At 39.3% G+C, this 23,690-nt stretch overlaps 1 protein-coding gene across 1 annotated transcript; it reads left to right on the top strand.

Annotated features, from left to right (window-relative positions):
- Positions 1–20,194: 20,194 nt before the first annotated feature.
- LOC126284246 (uncharacterized) lies at positions 20,195–23,389 on the top strand. The gene is made up of 4 exons (XM_049983043.1): positions 20,195–20,261; positions 20,543–20,613; positions 20,816–20,987; positions 22,008–23,389. Exons 2-4 carry the CDS (start codon positions 20,545–20,547, stop codon positions 22,298–22,300), a joined length of 534 nt encoding a protein of 177 aa, XP_049839000.1. The 5' UTR covers positions 20,195–20,261; positions 20,543–20,544; the 3' UTR covers positions 22,301–23,389.
- The last annotated feature ends 301 nt before the right edge of the window (positions 23,390–23,690 follow it).

Genomic DNA, 23,690 nt, shown 5'->3' with positions numbered 1-23,690 from the left:
AGAGGCACTTGTTGATTCTTGAATATTACTCATCTCTCTGGGATTCCTATAACGTAGGACTGATAGAGGAGACAGGGAAGATCTAACGAAGAACGGAACGTTTCGCCACGGGATAGGGTCGGTGAGGCCAGTCTCGAAGTTGGTGTTCCAAAACATCCCAAAGGTGTTCTATAGAATTCAGGTCAGGATTCTGTGCAAGCCAGTTTCGCTACAGGGATGTAACAACTCCGCCACATGTAGTTCATTATGAACAAGTACTCGATCGTGTTGAAAGGTGCAATCACCATCCCCGAATTGTTCTTTGACAGTGGAAAAGGAAGAAGATACTTAACAAATAAATGTAGGCTTGTGCTGTGATAGTGCCACGCAAAACAACAAAGGGGTGCAAGCGCCCTCCATGAAAAACGCGACCACGTCATAACATCACCGCCTACGAATTTTACTGTTGACGTTCACTGGGCATTCGCCATACCCACACCGTGCCATCAGAGAGACACTGTTCAATCGTCCAGTGTTTACGCTCGTTACATCAAGCGAGGCGTCGTTTGCATTTACCAGTGTGACGTGTTGCTTATGACCAGCCGCTCGACCATGGCATCCACGTTTCTCTCAACCCTCGCCAAACTAATAGAACTTTCAGTGCATTCTGATGCAATATGGAATTCCTGTCTGATGGTCTGTGTATATGTCTGCCTATTACACTTTACGAACCTCTTCAAATGTCGGCAGTCTCTGTCAGTCAGCAGACGACGTCGACCTCCACTCTTTTGTGCCGTACGTGTCCCTTCACGTTTCCACTTTACTGTCACACTGGAAACAGTGGACCTAGAGATGTTTAAGAGTGTGGAAAGCACGCGTATAGACGTACGACACAAGTAACACCCAATCCCAATCACCTGACCACCTTCGAAGGCCATGAGTTCCACAAAGCGCCCCATTCTGCTCTCTCATGAAGTCTAACGACTACTGAGGTATACGAAACACGTGTGTTTTTGTGGGTGTCCGGAATATTTTGATCACCGAAACAAACCCACTAGCGTTCCCTAACACATCTTAAAACCTCTCCCGCATTTCGGCAGAACAATAGTGTTTGTCAGCCATCCCACAGATTTCTTTACACCTTTATTACTGAGGGAAGCTTAATTTACATAGTTTTACCGTGAAATCGTTTGAGAAGCATCATAAAATTTGCAACATCCTATTGAAAGATTGACTAGCCGCTCTTTTGCTGAAATAACTGGAGTTGACGTTCCTAAGAGTATCACACCTTCACGTTTACTATTTCCAACTTTAGTGTCAACTCCTCATCCACTACGCAACAAAACGTGAGAGGTCATACTCACACGAAAGCTGAACTGTTATACTAACACTTGTCTCAGATTTTTGCTACCAAATATCTTCATCAATAATTCACTTACTGCAGCTTGTAGCGTTATATTTCACATTGGCGTTTTGTTCAGTTCACTATTTCTTACGTCACAGTCAATGAGACAGTAATATTACACTAGGCGCTCTTGGCAACTTAAAACATCACATAGGCTAGTATACAGTTGATTTATATACCACTGATTACAATATGAAACAAGAAAATGCCACCCCATACAAGAAATATCTTAATACAGTGGGTACAAGTGGTAATAGCGTAAATTTGATTCCATTTTCTTTTGCTCCGAACTACCTACGCCTTAGCGATTTTGAAATCACAGTGGGATCTCACTCCATTACATTCATTCAACAGATTTCCTGTAATGAGGGCTGTATTACAGATTGTGTACGCAATACTTTGAACTAATATCCTCAGAAAATAGTTTATCAAAGGAAAATTTATTTCGTATCCCTTTACGTGGAAGCTAGCTCTATTCTCAGTAATGTATATTTTATTAGTTCTTTCAGTAGCCATACATTGGCCATAACATCAATACATTCAGTAGTGGTTTACCAAATTTGCATTTGTGGGGTGCTTATAATGAAGCAATCATTCACATGTGCTTATTGTTTGCAACTGCACACATCTATTTTTAAATTAACACGTTACTAAAAACGTATTTTAAAATAATGAAAACCTATCATATCACTTACATTAACTTTCCAGTGAAACTTAATCGCATTTCCACAAATTTTCTTTTTCACCACAACCACGCTATATTCCAAAGTAACTGGTTGCTGATCAAAATGAGACGGATAGGTAAAGAAGTAGGGTCTTCACTTTCAGATGAAATATACGAGATTTTACCTCGACCCTTCTTCTGCAACAAACATTAAGCAAAATTCTTTACTGATGAAAACGGGTTGTATAACTGACTTTATGACTTTGCGAACAGGAAACCAGTAAGTAGGCTCCTATGAGCGATAAACTCAGTAAAGTCACAAAGTATCCCGCTAAGCTCACGACGAAACTCTGTCTACACTAAAGTTTCTACGTCAGTTTTTTTCCGTTCTCCACATCGTCTTCTGTCACTTAGGCAAAGTAGCACATAACCTTCGAATATCCAACATTTTTTGTCATGTCAAGATGAATGAGAAAACGTCAAAAGGATGCAATAAATATGTACACTTGTAGCAGCAGGAGCAACTGAGTGGCAACAAACGCAGATAAATTGACGATAACACATCCATGATCCTACTTTTTCACGTATGTTTCGCCTGTGATGATAAATTTCACGACATATGTTACAAGAGAAAAGGCATAACGCCATAGTGTTCACTCGTTTTATCGAAGATATTTCACGCTGATATCTATAGTACTAAATAGTATGCGATATTCAGTAATTTGTTCCTAATCTGAGTGCAAAACCGCAGCACATTGCGTGGTGCGGTTAGTAGTCGGTGGCCAGTGTCCGCTGCACTGGGGCTGCACTCTCGAGCACAGATTGGCTGATGCTGGCATCAAGCCACGAGTTATTTCACGGAAAGGTTTTATGACTTGCATAATAGTGGTACTCTTACCAGATGGGCGAAATGCGGTTTAAAACTTTGAGTAATGAGTTGGTTAGATATCCCAGCCTTCTGTTCACACTACGTGACATTTACCGCGGACTGATGAACACGTGCAGCACAATTATCGCTCACGTGGAATGCAACACTTTCTATTGATCATCAAATGTATTCACAAACTGTGGATGCGGTACCACTACAGCTATAGAATTTTATGTCCGGAGTCGGTGCAGAAAGATGTGTGGATATAGAGACAGGGTTCTTCACAGAATGACATTAGGTATCTATCCCCTTTGTCGTCGTTTGTGACTGCACGTGCGGCAAGTAAGATCTGGAAAAAATTTTGCACAATAATATATGAATTTACTAATTTTTACCAATTGACACAAGAACAACCGAATCTTCACAGTATCCAGTAACACAGACAAAATACGCATGTGCAGTTAGTTAAATTAGTATCATGAAATGACCAAATATGTTACTTTGGCCTTTCCACACTGTTCTCGAGCGAACTCAATACGAAAATTTCTCCTGCTGTACCTGTTATCCATAGATGATCTATTTCACTTTAAATCCTCATATATCAGTGATCATGAACTCCTGGAAATCTTGCGTAAGTATTAGTTCCACAGCTTACCCATATCTATAGATTACAGACTTTTCGATTAATAAATATGATATGTTCACAAATTTGTTTGACAATCCGCCGTCACTGGCTCACCATGAAGCAGAAAAATTTTATGAGTTTAAACAATATCGCAACGAATTTGTTTGCTACCCACAATACAAAAAATTTGTAGACGCAAAATCAGCTGATAGGTGACAATGTAGTGGGTGGTACCATCACTGATGGGAAACTTCTCGTAGTAGCGGTGCGCCAGTACTCTACTAAGAGACACAATAAACGTACTTGGAGCACCCGCACTAGTCTCGGGAACAAGACGGATTACTGGGGTACGACATGGGTGAGAAATAGGAGCAAGAGGCAATGGTTTAATGAATCTAGGTAAGCTTCCTGCTGGTACGTTAGGGAATTGATCTCAAGGAACTCGAATTTGCTAAACATTTGAAATAAAACGAAGTAGACTTTTCAGAAATTACAGAGAAACCCAAAAATCATTTGTACCTAAATATGTTGACGGCTGTACTATGATTTGCAGAGGTGTAAAGCAGGAACAGAAGTAAGGTAAAGGTGTTGCCTCCACGTCGCAATAAAAAAGTAAGATACACACTTGACCACAAAATGAAAAAGGATGCACTATATTATTAGGGATTAAAGGTACAAGATCATTCCCAAGAATAATAGCAGCTAATGCTCCAGATGAATGAATTATTTACTACTAGTAAGCGTTTTACAGCTATTGTTGATCATATTGATCACCTTGAATAAAAATCAGAGTTCCATCATGGGAAATCAAAACGCCAGAAGTGCATTCATACCAATTCCAATAATAGTGGGCACATTTGGAGAAATATATGTGATGATAACGTAAAAATACACAGCAATTTCGTTGTCCTTTTTAAAAACTTAGTACAGTATTAAAAGGAGAGTTCCTCCGAAATATCAGAAATTACCGACATTATGCAATAATATTGTTGCATAATTGCCTTACTTTCAATGGGAAAGACTACCAGAAGAAGGAAGGTCTTGCTACTACATAGTGGCACAAGAGACGAGGTTGAAAACGTGCTCAGGAAATAACATACTTTCCACAAAGGTATGAAAAAAAGAAACAAAAAAAAGAAGTCTCTCACTGAATCAGGAATCAGATATCTGGGTCAAATATCACTCATAATTGCCATGCTATTTTTATAAAATAACGTTTTATTTTTCCACTGTGATTGAGTTACAGTACCTATTAGCCCACAGCATAAAGACAGATTCCCTAAAATTCAATATGGGGATTTATAAGCTATCAAGCTCCACTTTGCCGCCCACTCAGGCAAAAGTTTCCAAACCTGTTTCCAACCACACACGATTGCCTTCTTACCCAAAACTGTGGAGAACCTTCCACTAATTGGCCCCAGAAGTGTGTATTTTAGCTATTGGCCACGGAACTTACGATCAGTTCTGAAAAACATGGATGTTAGCTTGGACACGACCTTCAAAGTGTTATGCGCAGTTTTCAAAAGCGACGTACCCACCATGAGTGGATTTTTGCGATGGACCACATTCAGAATGTACGAGTGGTCTTTAATTGTCTTCTGGTGACAGGAAGCTTTAGTTGTTTCTGGAATTATGAAGGAGTGAAGAATGACTTCATAGTAAAACAGAAACAATTACAAGTTAAGAACATTCTTTGTTAAAATGAGCGATACACAGAAAAGAAAGTAGACACTACGGTGTACGAAGGGGTGGTTGAAACATTTGAAAGAATATAAAACGGATTTTCCCTCAGTTACAGAAACAAGGAACAAAACATCTAGAAATGAATATGTAGAAAACTATACTTTGATCTGCATCGGGGAAAACAGGAACAAAGAGGGTGTGAAAATGTTGCCATCTACATCGTAGAAACTATTATAATAAAATACTTAAAATGAAATGCAAATGAACGCATTGTACTAGTAGGAATTATAGGTAGAAGTGGAATCCAAATAACAATAGGAACTAATGCTCCACAATAAGGAAATATTGACTCCTCCAGGTCTTTTTACATATAATTACATGTGATGATTAGGAGTTTGAATAAAAACCACATGTTCGTTATGGGAGATCTAAGTGTTAGAATAGGAAATGTACCAAGGTAGCAGGCATATATGTATAAACGCCTGTAATGAAAACGGAGAAATACTCGGAGACTCTGCTATCTTTTTCAAAAATTTAGTATAATATAAAAGGGTATCTGTCTCAGAAAATTAGAAGTTACCGGCATTTTCAAATGATACAGACACATAATCAGCTTACCTTTAATGGCAAAGTTTATCAGAAGAAAGAGGGTCCAGCCATGTGCAGTAGTATATGAACCTTCCTGAGAGATGTACCTTGAGTCATTTGGAAACTTAAGGAATTAAATAGGCTGCATAAAAAGCAGTATACTTCTTTTGGTATTTTGTGTCTTCGCACTTGTAACTGTATCATCTAGCTCCTGTATTCCGACGCAGTCACTTCACTTGGTAACCTCTACTGGTCAGACAGAAACATTCTGCCCAGTGTGAGTTGTTGGTGGGAGCTGTTACCTAGCAAAAGCGCTTTATGTGCATTCCTTAATACTGAAGCTGTTTCAGAAAATTGCCTATGGAGATAAATCTGAATATATAAATAACAGTTACTGTTGGGAAGATCGCTGTTTTGCGTAAAGTTGCAGGTGAGCTTGGAGCAGATCGCTGTAGCCCCACAAGCTCATATGAACTACTGAAGGGAACGTGCGTATAGCGTAATTATGTGAGATATCTGTATTTCTACAGAGGTGGCCTAGAGAGCCTGTATGCAGAGAGAGGGTGTTCATAGGTGAAGTCGCGTGTGATTGGCTGATCCGTTGCGACACCATTTTCTGCCACCGATCTCTCTCTCAAGTTATTTCGCTTTCCGAAGTTGGATTACTGTTTTGAAGATTAACGGAAACGAACAGTGTCACAAACTTTGCTATTCTATGTGTATTTGTTTGAACTTTGTTCAGACGCCTTTTCGCACAGATGCTACATCTGCGAGCTTCAACACGGCAAACATGAACGAATTTTGTGATGAATTTCGTAGTGTTTTGAAGTAACCGCATTTATTTGTTGTGCCATATGTATCTGACGATTTGTAACTCATTCTGCAGACATGCTGAAACTGCTCTATTTTGTGCTGCTTTCGTATTTTCCACTTGTACAAAGGTGGAGTTTGCATGCTCGTATATTTGCGGTATGAGGAAAGAAGAGGGCAGTTGATGGTTTCATTAAACAGAGGTGATATAAGACACTGAGCAGCCTTATGAAACGGACGAGGTAATCTTATCTATGCGAAGTAAGAGATTTTTGTTTTCCAAGAGCTTATAACACAAATTTCATTATATGTGTCACTGTGAGACATGACATTGGGCATGTATATTGACTATGTGCAATATTTTATAGCACACCATATTCTTGTAAACATAGAATAAAAATAGGTCAATGTATCAAATGTGGACAGACTCTTCTCAGCGGTAAACTTACTTGACTGACATGGAGTTAGTGATCCCAGTTGATTTGACATGGCGTTCATCAGTTTATCATTACTGTATTTACAGATTTTGTCTTCCTCTTTCTTTCTGTCTTTAGTGTGGTTGTGCCTATACATGTTATTATGATATTATGTTACAAAAGTTTTATTTCACTTCTTTATAGTATATTGTATAATGATTTCGCTGATAACCACGAGGAGAAAGTGAGGATCGATGGCAAGATGAATCTGAAGCCCAGTGCCACACCAGTAATATTTTTCAAGTAGCTACAAAGGCAAAAGAAACTGAATACTGTAACTCCTCAGCGCAGAGACAGCTGCAGAAAACAGCAGTATGGAGAACATAGAGTTTCTGTCTGAGAATATGTTTTCTATTTGGCCAAATTATAGCCAGCAAAACTTCTGCTTTGCGTGCACTGTCTCAAAAGTTTTAGCATTAATGTGAATTAGTGTTATATTATGTGACATAATTTTTTCCAGTGCTTGTAGTTTTTATACTTTCTGTAGATTCAAGAAATGCATCAACATATAGATTAGAAAAACTTATATTTGAGACATAGTTTACGAAAGGCTGAATTGTGTAGAATTTTAAAATTTACGTTTCGTTGTTATGGAAAAGTTGATATATCTCCATTCCTCTATGTAGCTGTGCTAATAGTTGCCAATGTTTGTACTACCATACGCACAAGTATTAAATCTCTGTATCTGGAGAATCAGCAGGAATAAAAATGTGGCTGTCTTTTGTGAACACACTTGTATTAACTGATGTGTTATATTCTTGCTACAGTTAATGTAACCATGTAACAGAATGTTATACAGTGCTTTGCAACTGCAGTGTTTACAGTTTCTTCATCTGAGAGAGGATTCTCTATCAGGTAAATGTTCCTCAATGCTCCCAATACAGTTTTCTAGACAGCATATAAATATTTCTTTTTACTATATACACTATCCAATGCACATCAACTTTCTTTAACAAAAATCCCTGGTCTATATCGCTGTCTTCCTACTGCTAATAGTAAGTAGCATAAGCACAAGTGCTAGCACACAGTTACACGGCATACAGTGGCCTGCGATACTAAATTTGTACCTTTGTGAAATTGTGTGACGGATAAATTTTACCATTCGTAAAGGATTTGTTTGCACATTACGCTTAGTTCTGAGGATTAAGTTTTACACCATTTCTTCCAGATCCTTTTCAGCCATCTTTGGTTTCATGTCACGAGCATCCTTTTGGATAATATTACACAGGCTTAATTAATTCATATATATAATGAAAGCTACTGTCAGTTTCTTCATCCAGCTGATCTGTATGTGCTTTTTCTTTGTGAAACTATATTTAAGCCTTAACTTTGCAAGTAGTTGTAGTGATGTGTATTGATATCTAATAACAAATATAAGTATCACATTTTATTTGAATCACTCGACAACTGATATATATGATATGGAAAGAACTCTTGGACGTTCTGACTGTTCTTAATAAGCTTCAGATGGCTGGATGGTTAGGAGTTGTCTAATCACACCAACCCAGAAAATCTGACACACTATTTCACGAAAAGCTTTCTGAAATATGCGTTTAAATAACGTAATGTACATCCTCTGTTATACAAATGTCTGATCACGTTCTATATACTATCTTGGACAGAAAAATGTTTGTAGCTTGTCAGTCCACAACATTTCCATCCGTTACGTAAATGAAAAAAGGCAACACGTAATTTTAATACTGCCCCATCTTATTATAAACACTGTTACGAAAATTTAGACGGAGGAAGTAGGAAGCACTGAACAGAAGACAGGCCACTGTTCAGAGAGTCCTTTCTGCGTGGCTGTTTTCCCCTCTTTCCTACCCACTCCCACCTCCAGTACTTCTGTGTATAGTGAGCTGCAACCTCCCTACGTGTACATTTTCTCATTTACTGTGACACTATAAGTCAGTGAATGCTGTTTATGTAGACAACACGAGCAGAAAACTGAATACGTTAACAATGAGTAAATAGCAAATGAAACTTCAACCTACTTCAGAGCCACCTGTTGTGTAGTTTAGTTGGGCAGATGAGTCCTTCACTAATGCTTGACATTTCAAGTGTCATTTTTTGTGGAGAAGAGAGTAAATGAACTTGATATCTGCCCGGTTCTAATGTTTTCGCATCCTTCCTGTTTTCTGAAAAGTGCAATCAGGAGGAAGTGGATGACTTGAAATTTCAAGTATTTGAATGCATTACACAGCACCTCTGAGTGAATTTCTTACCATAGGTTTTTTACATTTTGGAGTTGGATGCCTCTGCAGTATTTCCTACAAACAAACCTTCTGCCGCTGAAAAAATCGTCTTGGCAAATGACTTCAATCTACATAACGTCTGCTAAAGGGTTTCTATAGTTATAGAGGATGTAGTGTACAGCAAGGGAAGAAAATGACTCCCTATAAACAATGCTCGCAATTCCCCAAATCTTTGGATTCATGGCTTACTACTACTACTGTCAATGATTACCATGTTCATGTGCTAGTCTTCACAACATGTGCCCAACACTACTGGCAGCCACTGATAAGCTGCCTTCCGCCGTATGTATCATGGAATAACGCATTGGTTGCAACACCCCTAGTTGTTCTGGGATTATATCACAGGCAGTAAACACGTATTATCATAGTGTACACACATCATTATGGAGACTGCATACACCAAGGTCTTTACTTATCTCTAAAGCCAATTTCTACAGAGTAAAGTTCAGGAGAATGGGCCAGCCAAGATATTGGCTATCGCTGACGAGTGCATTACACCTAAAGGACTTGCGTGCTATGTGTCACCTCACTCAAAGTTGCAAATAGGCAGCTGCCCTGTCATAGATCAGTGTTCAATCAATGGTAAATTCTGCAGGAACCCAGGTAACAGGATTTGATGGAAGTGACGAGATTCAGCACCATTCAAAGTCTTCTGTAGAACATGACTTTTCACTTTTGGCACCTGTTGAAATACTGATACTACATGTGTCTAGTATTACCTCCATCGATGTAGAATCGTCGGCCCATATATGCATATTACGGTAAATAGGATACTGTCTGTGAACTACAGATCATCAGCATTCCTTTTGAGAAATGACTGGCTCACCTCCTATCTGGCATGTCGCTCGTTTGGCAGCAGAGCTTGGTCACCTTCCGAATGTTAGGAACAGACCTAGTGTTCATGCAGGGCTCTACAAACAACACACTTGTGAACACCTCCCACTGCATTCCTTGTAGTGTTGTCCTACACATGTTCTAATAAAAATTGATTCCATATCAGATGAAGATGCTTTCTCATCTAAAACACATGTATTACTCAGGGATATACATATCGAAGCAGAAAACCCTGAAATATCTTCAGTGTGTCTGAAATATTAGTTTTTCCTGGTCGATTTCCATTTTCTCAAGAACTCTGTGACAGTCAACAGGTGACAGTATTCGCACACGAAATCTGTCAAGTAAATGGCCGCACGTGAGAAGGATCAAACGTAGAAAAGAACATGCATCCATTGGTTCCCTTGCCTAAGCGCATAGTGAGTTAAACTTCCTCAGTGCATAAATGAATTTAGAACTCGAAGATCTACCTCTAATAAATGGAATTGGCGTTCCCCAGGAGAGATCGTTTTCCAGTGCTACACGTACTTACCACACTTTGCACAATCTTGAACAGAGTATGACTGTGGTGTTGAAAATCTGGTTGTGTCTCACCATATGTGGGAGTGGCATCACAGATCTGAAATGTAGTGTTGTCTCCCAGAGCCATAGTAGAAGTCTTGCCTCCCGCTACTTCTGGCTACATCATTTGTTTTCTTCTCGAAACGCAGCAAATTCCGAGAGTCATGAAGCGTTGTCCACCATTTTCATTTAATTGAGAAAACCATTCTAGGCCCTTCTAAATCGTAAAATCACTGTTTCCTGGTAGCTGTAGTGTCTGCTACATATTCAGTAGCTATATTAAGTGCAGCAGAGGAATCTGATATGCTGTCATTGCGATTACTTGTCTGAATTGGGTTTTGACTGAGAACTGCACTCTCAGTTTCCTGTTCCAGCTACTCTGACTTGATATTCCGCTTTTGGTCTACAATTAACGTAGCAGCTAAGATAAATGGGGATACTGGGTGTGAAGAACAAGTGAAGCTTTTACCATTCCTACTGAACTGAAGAAAATAATGGCAATAAGCGACAAGAGGTCTCTCATAAACTTGTAATTGAGAAGTATACTTTACAATAATTAATTATTTCAATCGAAACTGCAGCTGAGACCTCTCAGTACGTATCCCTGTTAAAAGTTGTGGTACTTTGACTGCACAGATAAGGGGCACTTGGCTTTTGTGCACCCTTTGCGACACCTCCTGCCCGCCTAATTCTTCGCCATCTGTGCATCATGTTGTGAGGTATCACACTACTATGCACAGGACCGACACTGACGCTTGTACCGGGACACTGAGCTACTAAAATAAATATCGATGAGGACATCAGTGACACGCTGTAGCGGTAAGTGTGAAATGTAGGCACCAAACAGGTGGGAAAACTTATGCAAAGAAAGATCGCTTTTCTTCTTTTTTACTTCTTGTTCTCTGTTTGTCTGACAGCAAATATTTCATTTAAGCAAGTGCTGCAGTGAAATAATGTCGAGAGAAAAGTGTACGTGTCCGAGACCAGCCTCAAGCCTTTGTGAATGTTTTGGAACACAAGGACCACTCCAATGGTTGGTGCCTTACAGTTCTCTTGCCGTGGTAAGATTTTTTGCTAAATCTATTGACCAAAGGGGTTTACATGAAACAGAGAAGTACAATCAAATTAATTCAAGCGTCTCAGTTTACAAGGAATAAAGTGCGATGTATAGGGTGGGAGCGGAAAGTTGGTGGGACGAGAGGGAAGCTTAATTGTTGGAGGGAATGTGTGATATTGCGATGGTCGTATACTCTTATATGTCACCTGCACAAATACTTGCCGTTAAGTAATTCGAAATGTCTGCTCAATGATTAAAGTAATCGCAACATTTTGTAAAAGTGAAATCACGTCTAACCAGCTGCACAAAAATTTCATGTTGTGATTGTATCTGGCGTTCAAAAATCACACATAAAATTTTAAACAATTATGTATTATCGAGACGGCCAACGGCCTTGCCGCAGTGGATACACTGGTTCCTGTGAGTTTACCGAAGTTAAGCGATATCGGGCGTGGTCGGCACTTGCATGGGTGACCATCCAGGCCGCCATGCGCTGCTGCCATTTTTTGGGGCGCACTCAGCCTCGTGGTGCCAAATAAGGAGCTACTCGGCCGAATAGTAGCGGCTTCGGTCAGGAATACCATCATTCTGAGCGGGAGAGTGGTGTGCTGACCCCACGCCCCTCCAGTCTGCATCCTTCCCTGAGGAGCCACTTGTGGCCTGTAGGCGAAGTGGTTCTTTTATATTATCGAGACCTGTCGTCTTACATAGTACACACGAGCAGCAAAACAAACGACACAGACAAATTTTTCCATCCACCTCCGTTTGGACAGTTCGACATACGGAAGCAATTGTGTAGAAAGCGAGTGGCACTTCTGACACAACATCCGATGGTCGTCAGGGCGTGTGAAACTTGAATGAACTGTGGTGAAACAATTAGCATACACAAAGTCTTGAACATCCATACCTAATGTAGTGTGTTTACATTTTGCGGCGTGCAGTTGCAGCTGTAGCGGGTATAAAGCTAAGAATGGACAAAGTTATTTGTGCACTGTTATACATTTATTAAATTTAATAGTTTTCTACGATGTTTCGTACTGTTTGTGGTGAAATAACAATTTAATAAATTTCTGGGAAACGTTTGCTCGCTGTGTTTTGAGTTGCTTTAGTTATTAGCTGAACTTTCTTATTGCTTCTAGTGAAATATTTGAGTAACATTTTCATTCAGTTTTTGAACTTCGTTGAGTGTTCGAGTGACCGCTAGAACCTTTGGTTTTAGCTAAAAAATTTGTGAAGTTTTGATGATATTGATATTATCCGTGGTGTAGTAGTATTAATACAAGTAACTTCTTTCTTAGCAGACATAGACATTCGATACTGCTACAGTTAGTAGTTAAAATAGTTCTACTGGAGTAACTGAACATAGTTTTTTTCAATGAGTGTAAAATTTTACCATGGGGGGGGGGGGGGGGGGGCTCTGTGATATGTTTGTAAGTAGTGGATTACGGTGTGGGGTTTATTCAAAGTATTGTCACTGGGGGGAATGCAGTGGGGAGGCTAGTGGGAATTCTAGCGAGATCCTGTGCTGGGAGTATAGAATCTGTAGTAGAAATAAGTTGATAGAGAAGCAGGAGCATAAGATCTGTGCCCTTCAGGTGCAGTTACAACACGCAAAGGAGGAACTAGATAGGGCGAGGAGAGTGAGGGGTGGTGGGGAATGTGAACTGGCAGTTGGATAGAAGGCAGCTAGGAGGAGGAGGTGTTCAGCCAGTTATACTTTGTGTATATGCAATAGATTTGACGTACTGTCAGAGTAGAGTGGAAAGGAGGCTCTTGTAGTTTTAGATGTAGGGAACATGCAGGAGTCCTCAGCAGTTAGAGGACCTATGTTAACTGCAAAGTCAAAAAGAAGGAAGAACTTTCTACTGTTAGGCAGTTTGCACGTTAGATAGGTGCGCTAGAAGGTGCAGGAAGTGTTGGGGAGGGAGTACCAGGTCACAAACGTTGTGAAGCCTAGTGCAAGGTTCGTCCAGGTGACAGACAGCATAGGGGAGTTATATACTAATTTTACAAAGGAGGATCAGGTAGTGATAGTGGGTGGAGCATGAAACAGCCTTGATAGAGGCGGGGAAAATGATGAAGGTTGACCTGATAAAGATGGCTACTCAATCTAGTGGCACTAATGTGAATTTCGTGGAAGTGTTTCAGCTTCGTGATCAAACTCATCTTAATGTGGCTGTCAGGTGCGTTAACATGGTGCTGGAGAGGGTGCTGTTCGCAAAGGGAGTGGGTCACATTTCAGTGGTGCCATTTGGGTCTATCGGCAGATCAGGACTCACGAGGCATGACCTGCACTTCAGTAGGTATGGCAAGGTGAGGATGGCAAAGCGTATAGATGACAGTGTAGCGGATGGTTGTGGGATCACTCATGGAAAAATTCCTGTAGTAGTTGGTGTTAGAGGTGCTCCGTTTTTAGATTGAAGTCAGCTGATCGGTATACCTGCTTAAAGGAAGTCCCTCTGACTCAGGGCTCACCCTCAGAGGATGTCATGTTTCCAAGCAGAGTAGGAATTAGCATATTTTATCAAACTATAAGAGGTATTAGAGATAAAGTTAGAAAATTGCTCACAGATGTATACTCTGTAATTATAGATATGTTGGAGCACTACTTAATTCATTTGAGAGTTCAGATGCTTCCTTTACAAGGATACAGATTATTTGGGTATTTTTAAAGGTGTTCCTTGTAGAGTGGGGGTGTGGCTATGCATGAAATAACAGTATTCCAATTGAGTACATAGACACATCATTGCACTCCACTGAACAGATATTTGAATGTTGTGCAAGAAAAATGATGTTGGTATGTCTCTTAAATTCGTATGATCTGATGCAGACTCTATTTTTTTTCCTACTGTGTCGAGGAACAGTAGCACAGCGATAGACAATATTTTTGTTTATTCTTTATTATTAGATGGGTATTCGGTTATTAAAAGAGTGAAAGGCCTTTCAGCTCACGATGCACACATTTTAATCTCAAAAGTCTTTTGTACTCAAACAAATGTCACATATAATTACAAACTACATAGGAAATTTAATCCAACAGCAATACAGAGTTTGTTACACCTTGTCAAGGAACCAGAGTTGCAGGATGTTTGTACAGTCCTGATAACATAGGTGATAAATATAATGCTTTCCTTAACACATTTCTCATTCCCTTTGAGGGTTGCCTTCCATTATAACGTTCTAAACAAGATGCTAATAGTAATAGAAAGGCCAGGTGGCTGACTAGTAGGATAAGGATATCTCGTAGAAAAAAGTGGTGAACACATCAAATGTTAGAAGCAGTCACAATCAAGCTGCACTAGCCCATTACTAACAGTACTGTAAGGTGCTTAAAAATGTAATTAGGAAGGCAAGGAGTATGTGGTATGGAAATAGAATAGCTAATTCACAGGCTACATTTAAAACCTTATGGACAGTTGTGAAGGATGTATCTGGTCAGCATAACAAGATCGACGATATAAAGTCAGTTCACAGTAAAAATATGCTTATCACTGGTGAATCAGATAGATGTACAGTATTTAACAACCAGTTTCTGAGCGTTTCTGGTGAATTAAATTAAAATTTAGCCTCTAAAATGGATCGTATCACTCTCTTGGCAAATGCCTTTTCGACATTGATGTCTGAAACGCTCCTCTGTGATACAGACAAGTGTGAGATAGAGTCAATAATTAAATCACTGAAGTCTAAGGACTCTCATGGTTATGATAATTGGCTTTGCAGAATATTAAAGTACTTTGTTGCACATGTTAACACTGTATTTACCCATATTTGTAATTTTTCTTTTTAAGAATGGTCAATTTTCTAAACGATTTAAGCAAACAGTAGTAAAGCCGCTTTATAAAAAGAGAGAAATGAATAATGTAGACAATTTTAGACATATTTATATCCCATCAGTGTTTACTAAAGTAATTGAAAATGCTGTGTATGTAAGGATAATCGATCATTTTGTATCACACGTTTTGTCTCGGTTTCAAATAGTGGCGTTCAGAACCTAAGTTCATGGCTTGTACAAAATATACTAACGCGACATCACAGTAAGACTCTGTAATTACAGTTTATAACACACAGTTCATCAAAACCTGACGTTTTAATTTCACAGTATGGGCATATGATTAGTGAAACTGAACAGTTCAAATTTCTATGTGTTCAGATAGATAGAAAACTGTCGTGGAAATTCCACGTTCAGGATCTTGTTCAAAGTCTTAATGCTTCCATTTTTAATATTCTAACGGTATCTGAAGTGAGTCATCGTTAGACACGAAAATTAATCTACTTTGCTTAATTTATTCGCTTCTGTCGTATGGTATTATATTCGGGGGTAACTCTTCCCGTTCTAAAAGGATATTTTTTTGTTCAGAAACTGTTGGTTCTTGCAGTAAGTGGTGTAAGTCCACGAACCTCTTGTCGACTCTTGTTCTAGAGACTGCTTATTTTGACATTGGCGTCCCAATACATGTATTCCGTAGTGAAATTTCTTGTTAACAATATTAGCTTATTTCCACGAATAAGTAGCTTTTATTTAATTAATACGCGGCAGAATTCAAACCTGCATTTGGATCGCACTTCCTTAACTCTTGTGCAGAAAGTTGTGCAATATTCTGCAGCATCCCTTTTCTGTAAGCCACCACTCTAATTCATAATTCTTAGCAGTAATCCACAAGCTTTGAAATGTAAACATAAGAGGTTGCTCATGGGTCACTCCTTCTATTCTGTCGAGGAGTTCCTTGAAAAACTAAGCTGACTGTTGTTGTATTGTTGTTCGCTTTTACTTAATCTTAATGAATGACGTTTTTCTGGTTCGTAATAATTTTATTTTTATCTGTTATTACTTTTATGTTGTAATTTCATGTACTACCATGTTCCATGATCTTGGACATTTTCTCTTCAATATGGTTCTAAGTAACTTGAAGTGTAAATAAATAAATAAATATGCAGTAGAACAAAAGAAGACGTGATTAGCTACCACTAATTGTGTTAGAGCTTAGAGAACATCATATGCAGGAGACACTTTTATCAATGGGACTCGGCTGTAAACGAAAGGTACATCTGTATTTGGGAAGGCACCAAAGTCGGTAGTTGGATTCGAAGTGGAGGTGGGAATAACGCTAGTTAGCAGTGGAACCAGGGACGCTGGTGACTTCATTAGGCAAATCACACTTGCTTTCAGTCCTCATCGATTACCTTCTTAGAATCCTCTGTTAATCATTATTTTACAAAGTAGAATTTTCATCGATGAGTGATGGCGGCATCATAAGAGCCAAGAAGTGATTCACATTTCCGTGGCTGCGCAACATTTGGATATTACAGAAAGACGTTTACGATTATGCAGATCATCATCATCACCATCATCATCACCGTCATCATCACCAATGACGACCAGTTGTTTATCGTCTTTAATTAGCAGAAGACATTTTCTTGAAGGGCGTTCGCACCAAAATACTAGGATGACTTAATTGCGTTATTGTATATGTCGATGGCTTGCCTGTGATCACTTGTACCACAAGTTTCTCAGTTGATAATCGCAGTGATTACACTGAGAATTGACGATGTGTTCTTTTTGCTTAGATAAACTGTCCTGTCTATCCACTGCGTGGGCAATAACATGTAAAACATGGAAGTTGAGGCTGTAAGCAATGACAGACCATGCATTCTCATAAAATCATATGTGCTTACACCAAATGACACTTATTTTCGTAATTTTCGTACATAGTTTTCGAAAGAAAATAATTTAATTCCAAAGCATTAGGTAAAAATAGAGACAGATGTTTGCTCGTAAAATAAGCCCATAAACATAAGTATAATAAAGCAACTTGCTCTAGGCGCTTCTTTCTCATAAACAATAACTTACGTAATGTAATATGGAGGATGCGCAACACGCTGAAACGAAGGGAATAATGCCATCATTGTACTTTACATGTAAGAAGCACATCAAATTGTGAAATGGATTCTCCTTTGTAGACGTATTGAAGTCGATTGCCGAATATATTACTTTAGGATTTATTATAATTTTCTGCAGTTAGACGTACTTCCTATTAATAGCAGAAGTACATTGTTGACTTTATAGTAGTGAATATATTGCTCTCTTAACACGATAAATTTTAAACGATATGATAAAGGCGGCGTCGGAAGATAAGCGAATTAAAGAATTGTTCCCTGGTAAATGTCTCTGCCTCGACGCAATTCTGCTTTCCTGGTGCTCTTGCTGGACAACTCCTGGCTCGCATCGGCTTATGGACATCCCCTATATCCTAAAAACGTCTTGCTCCAGGAGTTGTTTTGAACTCAGCCACAAGACTCTCCGAATCTATCACGTGCCCTCTTCCATTCCTGCCAGTCTATCCAGTGATATCTGGAACATGTGCCTTGCTGCAGGTGTCCCGTTCACTAAATTCCAAATTAAGCCACACCATAAATTAAAGACAACATCTTTTCCTTAACTGACATTTCCAATGTATTGAAATGTACAGTGCTCTTGGGACAAGTATTTTATGCCGCCCTCACCCCCACCACCTTACCGGCAGAAGAGTTACTATGTAATATTCAGTTTGGTATATGAGAAATCTAGCTAGCAACAAAAACGCACCAATGTGTCACGTTCTAAACACGTTCCAGAGAATGCCCAGGTGTGTCATTGCCTGCTGTAAGTACTGGAAAAATTTTTCATTTGCCGGTTAATTGTCTCCCCAGACTCCAACTCCCATCATGGAACGACGACAGTCCCAGCTTAGTCCCCTAACAACTACCTCAGTGCTGGACGTTGTTTACCAGATCAATGGTCTTCATCGCTACAACTGCAGCGTGCGTGTCTATAACTAACAATCAAAACATTTGTGCGCGTAAATGGAGGCTCTCTATATTTGACCTCCATATTACTGTCTGAAGTAAGAGTAACTTGGAGTTATTACGCAGATTTCACAAATAATCACTAGTGCTTTCGTCCATACCTTGACTACTTGATGCTAGTCAGTAATATGTCACTGTATAGGTGCGGAGTTGATGAACACATTTTAGTAGTAGTTTAATATTCCTCCTATTTTATCTAGCGACTAGGCTGACATACCGTGAAACTATTTGTATATTTCACTAGGAACAAGTCTCGTGTATCCAGAGTCCCGACACAACAGACGGGTTACCAATGGGCTAAATCCTTATACACTGAAAAATGTGAGATGTAACACGGAATACAGACGAATATATTGTCTCGACTGTGACGAGATGTTTATTCCAGTGGCCACTGTTATTGATGCAGCTCTAACGACAGGGACGCTGTAGTTTCCTGAGTTGAAGTTCTCTAATGACTGGTCGATATTCACATCACTTTAGCTTCGTTTTCATAACTAAGAGGGAAGTAGTGAAAAAACAGTTTTCGAAAGTAGATGAATTACTAGTTATGAATAAAAAAAATCAATAAGTCACATTTCGGTACCACACCATTCGGTGTTCGATGATTTTGTCTCCACACCATTCGGTGTTCGATGATTTTGTCTTAGTATCCTGAATCACTATATTCGACAGACACATTTGTCTGTACACCTGACGTACAGCGCCCTATCACCCAACACCTCTTGTAATACAATATGAAAGAAATGAGTCTTATCCAGATACTGAACCCCAAAAAATATATAAACATTGATAAAACGAGGATTTCAGTAAAATATCTACCTCGTGTTAACGCTACACATCACAACGTTGTTTTAGTGGGTGGCAAACCAGCTGTTGAATGATGTGTATTCTCGCTGAATCGGAGGCACATACATAGCACCCACGTTACTTCATGGTGCACGCAACAATTGAAGACAGTTGACGATCGGTCAATTCATTTCCGGGGAAACGATCCCTTTCAGTTGGCTGAAGATAGCCGATGCCATGGAGCTCGACGAGAGTGCGTTGCGATTGCAAACGCTGGAAAAATACTTCCTCCTTTGGAGGAAGTACGCTAAGGTAAGCCAAATTTCCGTTTCACCTAGACTTACATGTGTAAAAGCTACTTATGTCCTGTGCGTTGAGTTATCCGATTATGACATTTGACATTGTAACGAATGGCATGACACAACATCGCTAGAGTAGGTGTCCAGCAGTGGCCAGCATTCAGCACAAAGAGATAATATGCGGCGAACGTTTTTCGCTTATCGCCCAACGATGTTACACTTTTACCAGAGACATAAAGCGATTCATCACCATTATTTATTTTTTATTTCCTTGGCATTAGTTGCATGTGAAAATTGTTGTACTGCATTTAAGGGAGATTTTGGCATTTAATCAGAATTTGAATTTGAGTCACACGAAGTGAAGTAAATACGCTGATGATACTTTAATGAGAGGTACGAATTTAGTATTATTTTTGGTACGTCGACGTTACCTTGTGTATAGATGTATGTGAACGCTCATGAAGAACGTTAGTGTGTTACAATCTCTGTATTCGACTTGAACTGGAAACGCATGGAGAGAAGTCTTACGTGAGTAATTAAATCGTTGTGAGCCTAAATACGTGCAGACAAATACGAGTTAACATAGATGATACAAATATACACACAAAATTTCCCACCCAAAATTGTATCACTCTCTCTCTCCTTCCGTCTACCTATTACATTTGTATCGACGATCGAACACTTTTTTCTTGCGTCTGTGACTATTTTTGTTTCAATTAATATTTTTATTTTCTATATTATACAGTTCCGGTACCAGTGTTCGATAAGATTATGATTTTTTCATTAACGTTGCAATGGCCTGTACACAGGTATGGCCGTTGCTGGTTGGTCAGTTCCAAATTCACTATCTCCTAACTCTGAATGTAATCAGCAAGAACCTGTGAGTATCGACTTTAAAATTCATTCATTAGAATTTGCGTGATTAATGTTGTGCTGCACTGCGTTCATTCACATTTGAAATTGTGCTTCAAGTGAATATCTCTAGACCTGTAAATAATATTACGGTTTTACATACGTCACTAGTAGTTGCCTATAGATAACGCATTTTACTGTATCTGACATATCATTTTATTTTTTTGCAGACAGGAGGTGGTCTGGAGGAGTTTACCAGTGTACCCCTGGTACAAAGTCACTCCAGGGATGAGCTGGCGGCAGTTCTAAGCTTAATTCACAGCTCCGGAGGCGATAACTATCCGGTGGAAGAAGAGGATAATATCTGGGACGGCGACTGGCCAGGTTTGCCAGAGTATTACTGTAAGTACCCACAGACTGTCTAGCGTACAATTTTGTTTCCAAACTGAATTCTGGTGGTGCTAAAAGATTCAAGACTTTATTACGTTATCTGAGATGTTGTGCATCGTGAATTTTCTAGAATTTCTTTGATTCATCCTAAACAGTAAGTTTAAATTTTGATGTATTCATAGACGTATCTTAGTTGTGCCACAGAGTGATTTCATTTCGTAATTGAGGTATATTTGTGAAGGGTTATTACCTACACACTAGTTGGAGAACAGTGAAGCAGTTCTTGGAATGCACACTTTGTCTCTCTGTCTACATTCTCAGGATAGTACTAAGAGTATTACTTCTCCATTTCTTGGATTATGTAATACGTACGTTGTGTGATGTGACTTAAATGTTTAGACCACAAATGGTAGCAGTCGGTACATGGTCATCACGGCACGAATTTGCATAGTGACATCAGAAAACTACGAATCTGTCCCATTCTTAGCGATGTACCAGTAAAAGAGCAAATTGGCACCTTAATACTTATCACGCGATACTTTAACACTGTGAGACTACTGACATTAAAAAAGATGTCAGCACTCTCACAGCATTAATGCAGTTAGCTATAATACACATATCTATAATTAAAAGAGAAATGAATTTGCCATATGTCGGTGTAAATTTTGGCTTGTGTTTGAGGAAGAAGTAGTATTTGAGACGTGCACTGTGGAAAAACATTAGTAACAGTTACATATAAACAATAAGTCAGCGACATAGTGTTAAGAAAGGAGATTCGTTTAAGAAATTGTCGAAATCCCTCTGTGAAGTAACATTGCAGAGCGTGGAGAGAGACAGAGGAGAGTTCATCAGTTTGAAATGTGGCTCATGTATGTGTTTCATGATTAGTCAGGATAAAAGGCCATTAGGTTTCGTAAGAACGTAGATGCCTTAAACTCAAAGTATTAGATGCCTACTTAAATCTATAAATGTCATGTGATTTATAAGTAGTTCAAATGTCAATTCTTCAACTCTCACATTTATCTTTCACAGGTGGGGGTTTCGAGCAGCCGCCACCACTGGATGGAGCAGGAGACACTGTGTCCAGAGAACGCCGCCTGCTGGAGGAGGTGCCAGAGGAGGAGGAGGAGGAGGAGGAGGAGGAAGAAGGTGAAGAGAGAGGTAAGAAGTCGGAGGAGGTAAGACGTGGTTCAGGCCTTGTGCGGTGGCAAGGACTAGATAACCTGGCGATAAATGAATGCGACACAGAAGAAGAAATTAATGATGTTACATATGGATCAGGTGTCGTTCACTGGCTGCTGAAATGTTTTTGTGTTCGACTCTGATAGAGGTGCTCCAGTACCTTTCGCATAGTTTGGTTCCAACCTGGTAATGGAGTAAGGCAAGCCTCGTTTCAAATTATCTGTTTGTACCATTGTCAGTTTAATGAAGACTAAGTAGATTTCCTGTCGGATAAAGCTATAAAACAGTCAGAGGATAACACCTTATTCAAATTCTTAACAGGTGAAATTTCATTAAAAACATTTGTTAAACATTAACGTCAGTAATCAGTCTTTACCCGCCCGGATAGCCGAGAGCGCTAAAGCGTCAGCTTCCGGGACACGGGAAGGCGAGCCAGCCTCTGATTAAATTACGTATTAACGACGAGAGCTGGTGAGCCGGCCAGCCTGGATGTGGTTTTTAGGCGGTTTTCCACATCCAAGTAGGTAAATACCGGGCTGGTACCCACGTCCCGCCTCATTCACATGCTACACAAACATTCTGAAAATGTTTTCGCATTTGATCATGAGCTATACACTAGACACAGACAGATGGGGTACACAGACTCTGCTCAGGTTGAGTTGTTACTTCAAGAAGGGCATCTGGCAGACAAATTAATCTCGTTAACGCTGTCAAATCTGACATAACAATGTTGACCCCATAGCTAACAGAGAATGGGCAAAAGGAAAAATTCCTAGGATATTTCTTATATCAAATATGCACCTTATAGTCAGTAATACCGTGGGAAACCTTATCCCACAGAGTATTTTTCGGTTGCCCATTTGAACACTTTGATTGATTTCGGTTAGTTAAGTGATAGGTTGCGGTTTATCATTAGTGCATTGGTAAAAACCTAGCCATATTCACTAGTAAAAAAAATTTCCTTATCATAAAATTTTACCACCGTGCTGAATATAGAGTCAGTCTGTCCTTTAGTTTATAAGACAAAAAACATATCCAACCCAAGTATCATGAACTTTTAGCGGTCCAGTAAGTTCATTTTGTTGTTGTTGTTGTCTTTAGCCTGAAACCTGGTGTGATGCAGCTTTCCATATTGTTTTGTCCTATGCAAGATTCCTCATCTCCTAAAAAGCTAGGTCAATTTGAACACCCTTGATGTATTCAAATCTTGGTCCACCTCTACAATTTTTACGCCCCACACATCTCTCTATTTAATTAACTTGTTCATTTCTTGATGCCTTAAGATGTGTCTGCATGATTCTTTACCGAAGTTTTGCAATAGTACAACATTTTAAAATTTTCTATGCTCTTGTTGTTTCAACCAGTTTTCGTGCCTTTCACTTCCATATAAATCTAAACTAAAGACAAATAGATTCTCAACTGATTTCATAACATTTAAATCTACATTACATGTGAACATATTTATCGGTTTGCGAACTGCTGTTGGTGCTGTCGCCAATCTGCATATTAAATGCTCCCTACTGCAACCATAAT

Source organism: Schistocerca gregaria, chromosome 8 (genome assembly GCF_023897955.1).
Source record: "Schistocerca gregaria isolate iqSchGreg1 chromosome 8, iqSchGreg1.2, whole genome shotgun sequence".
In the NCBI taxonomy this organism is placed as follows: Eukaryota; Metazoa; Arthropoda; class Insecta; order Orthoptera; family Acrididae; genus Schistocerca; species Schistocerca gregaria.
Note: the sequence above shows the minus strand (reverse complement) of the source record. Positions and strands in the feature narration are given on the sequence as shown.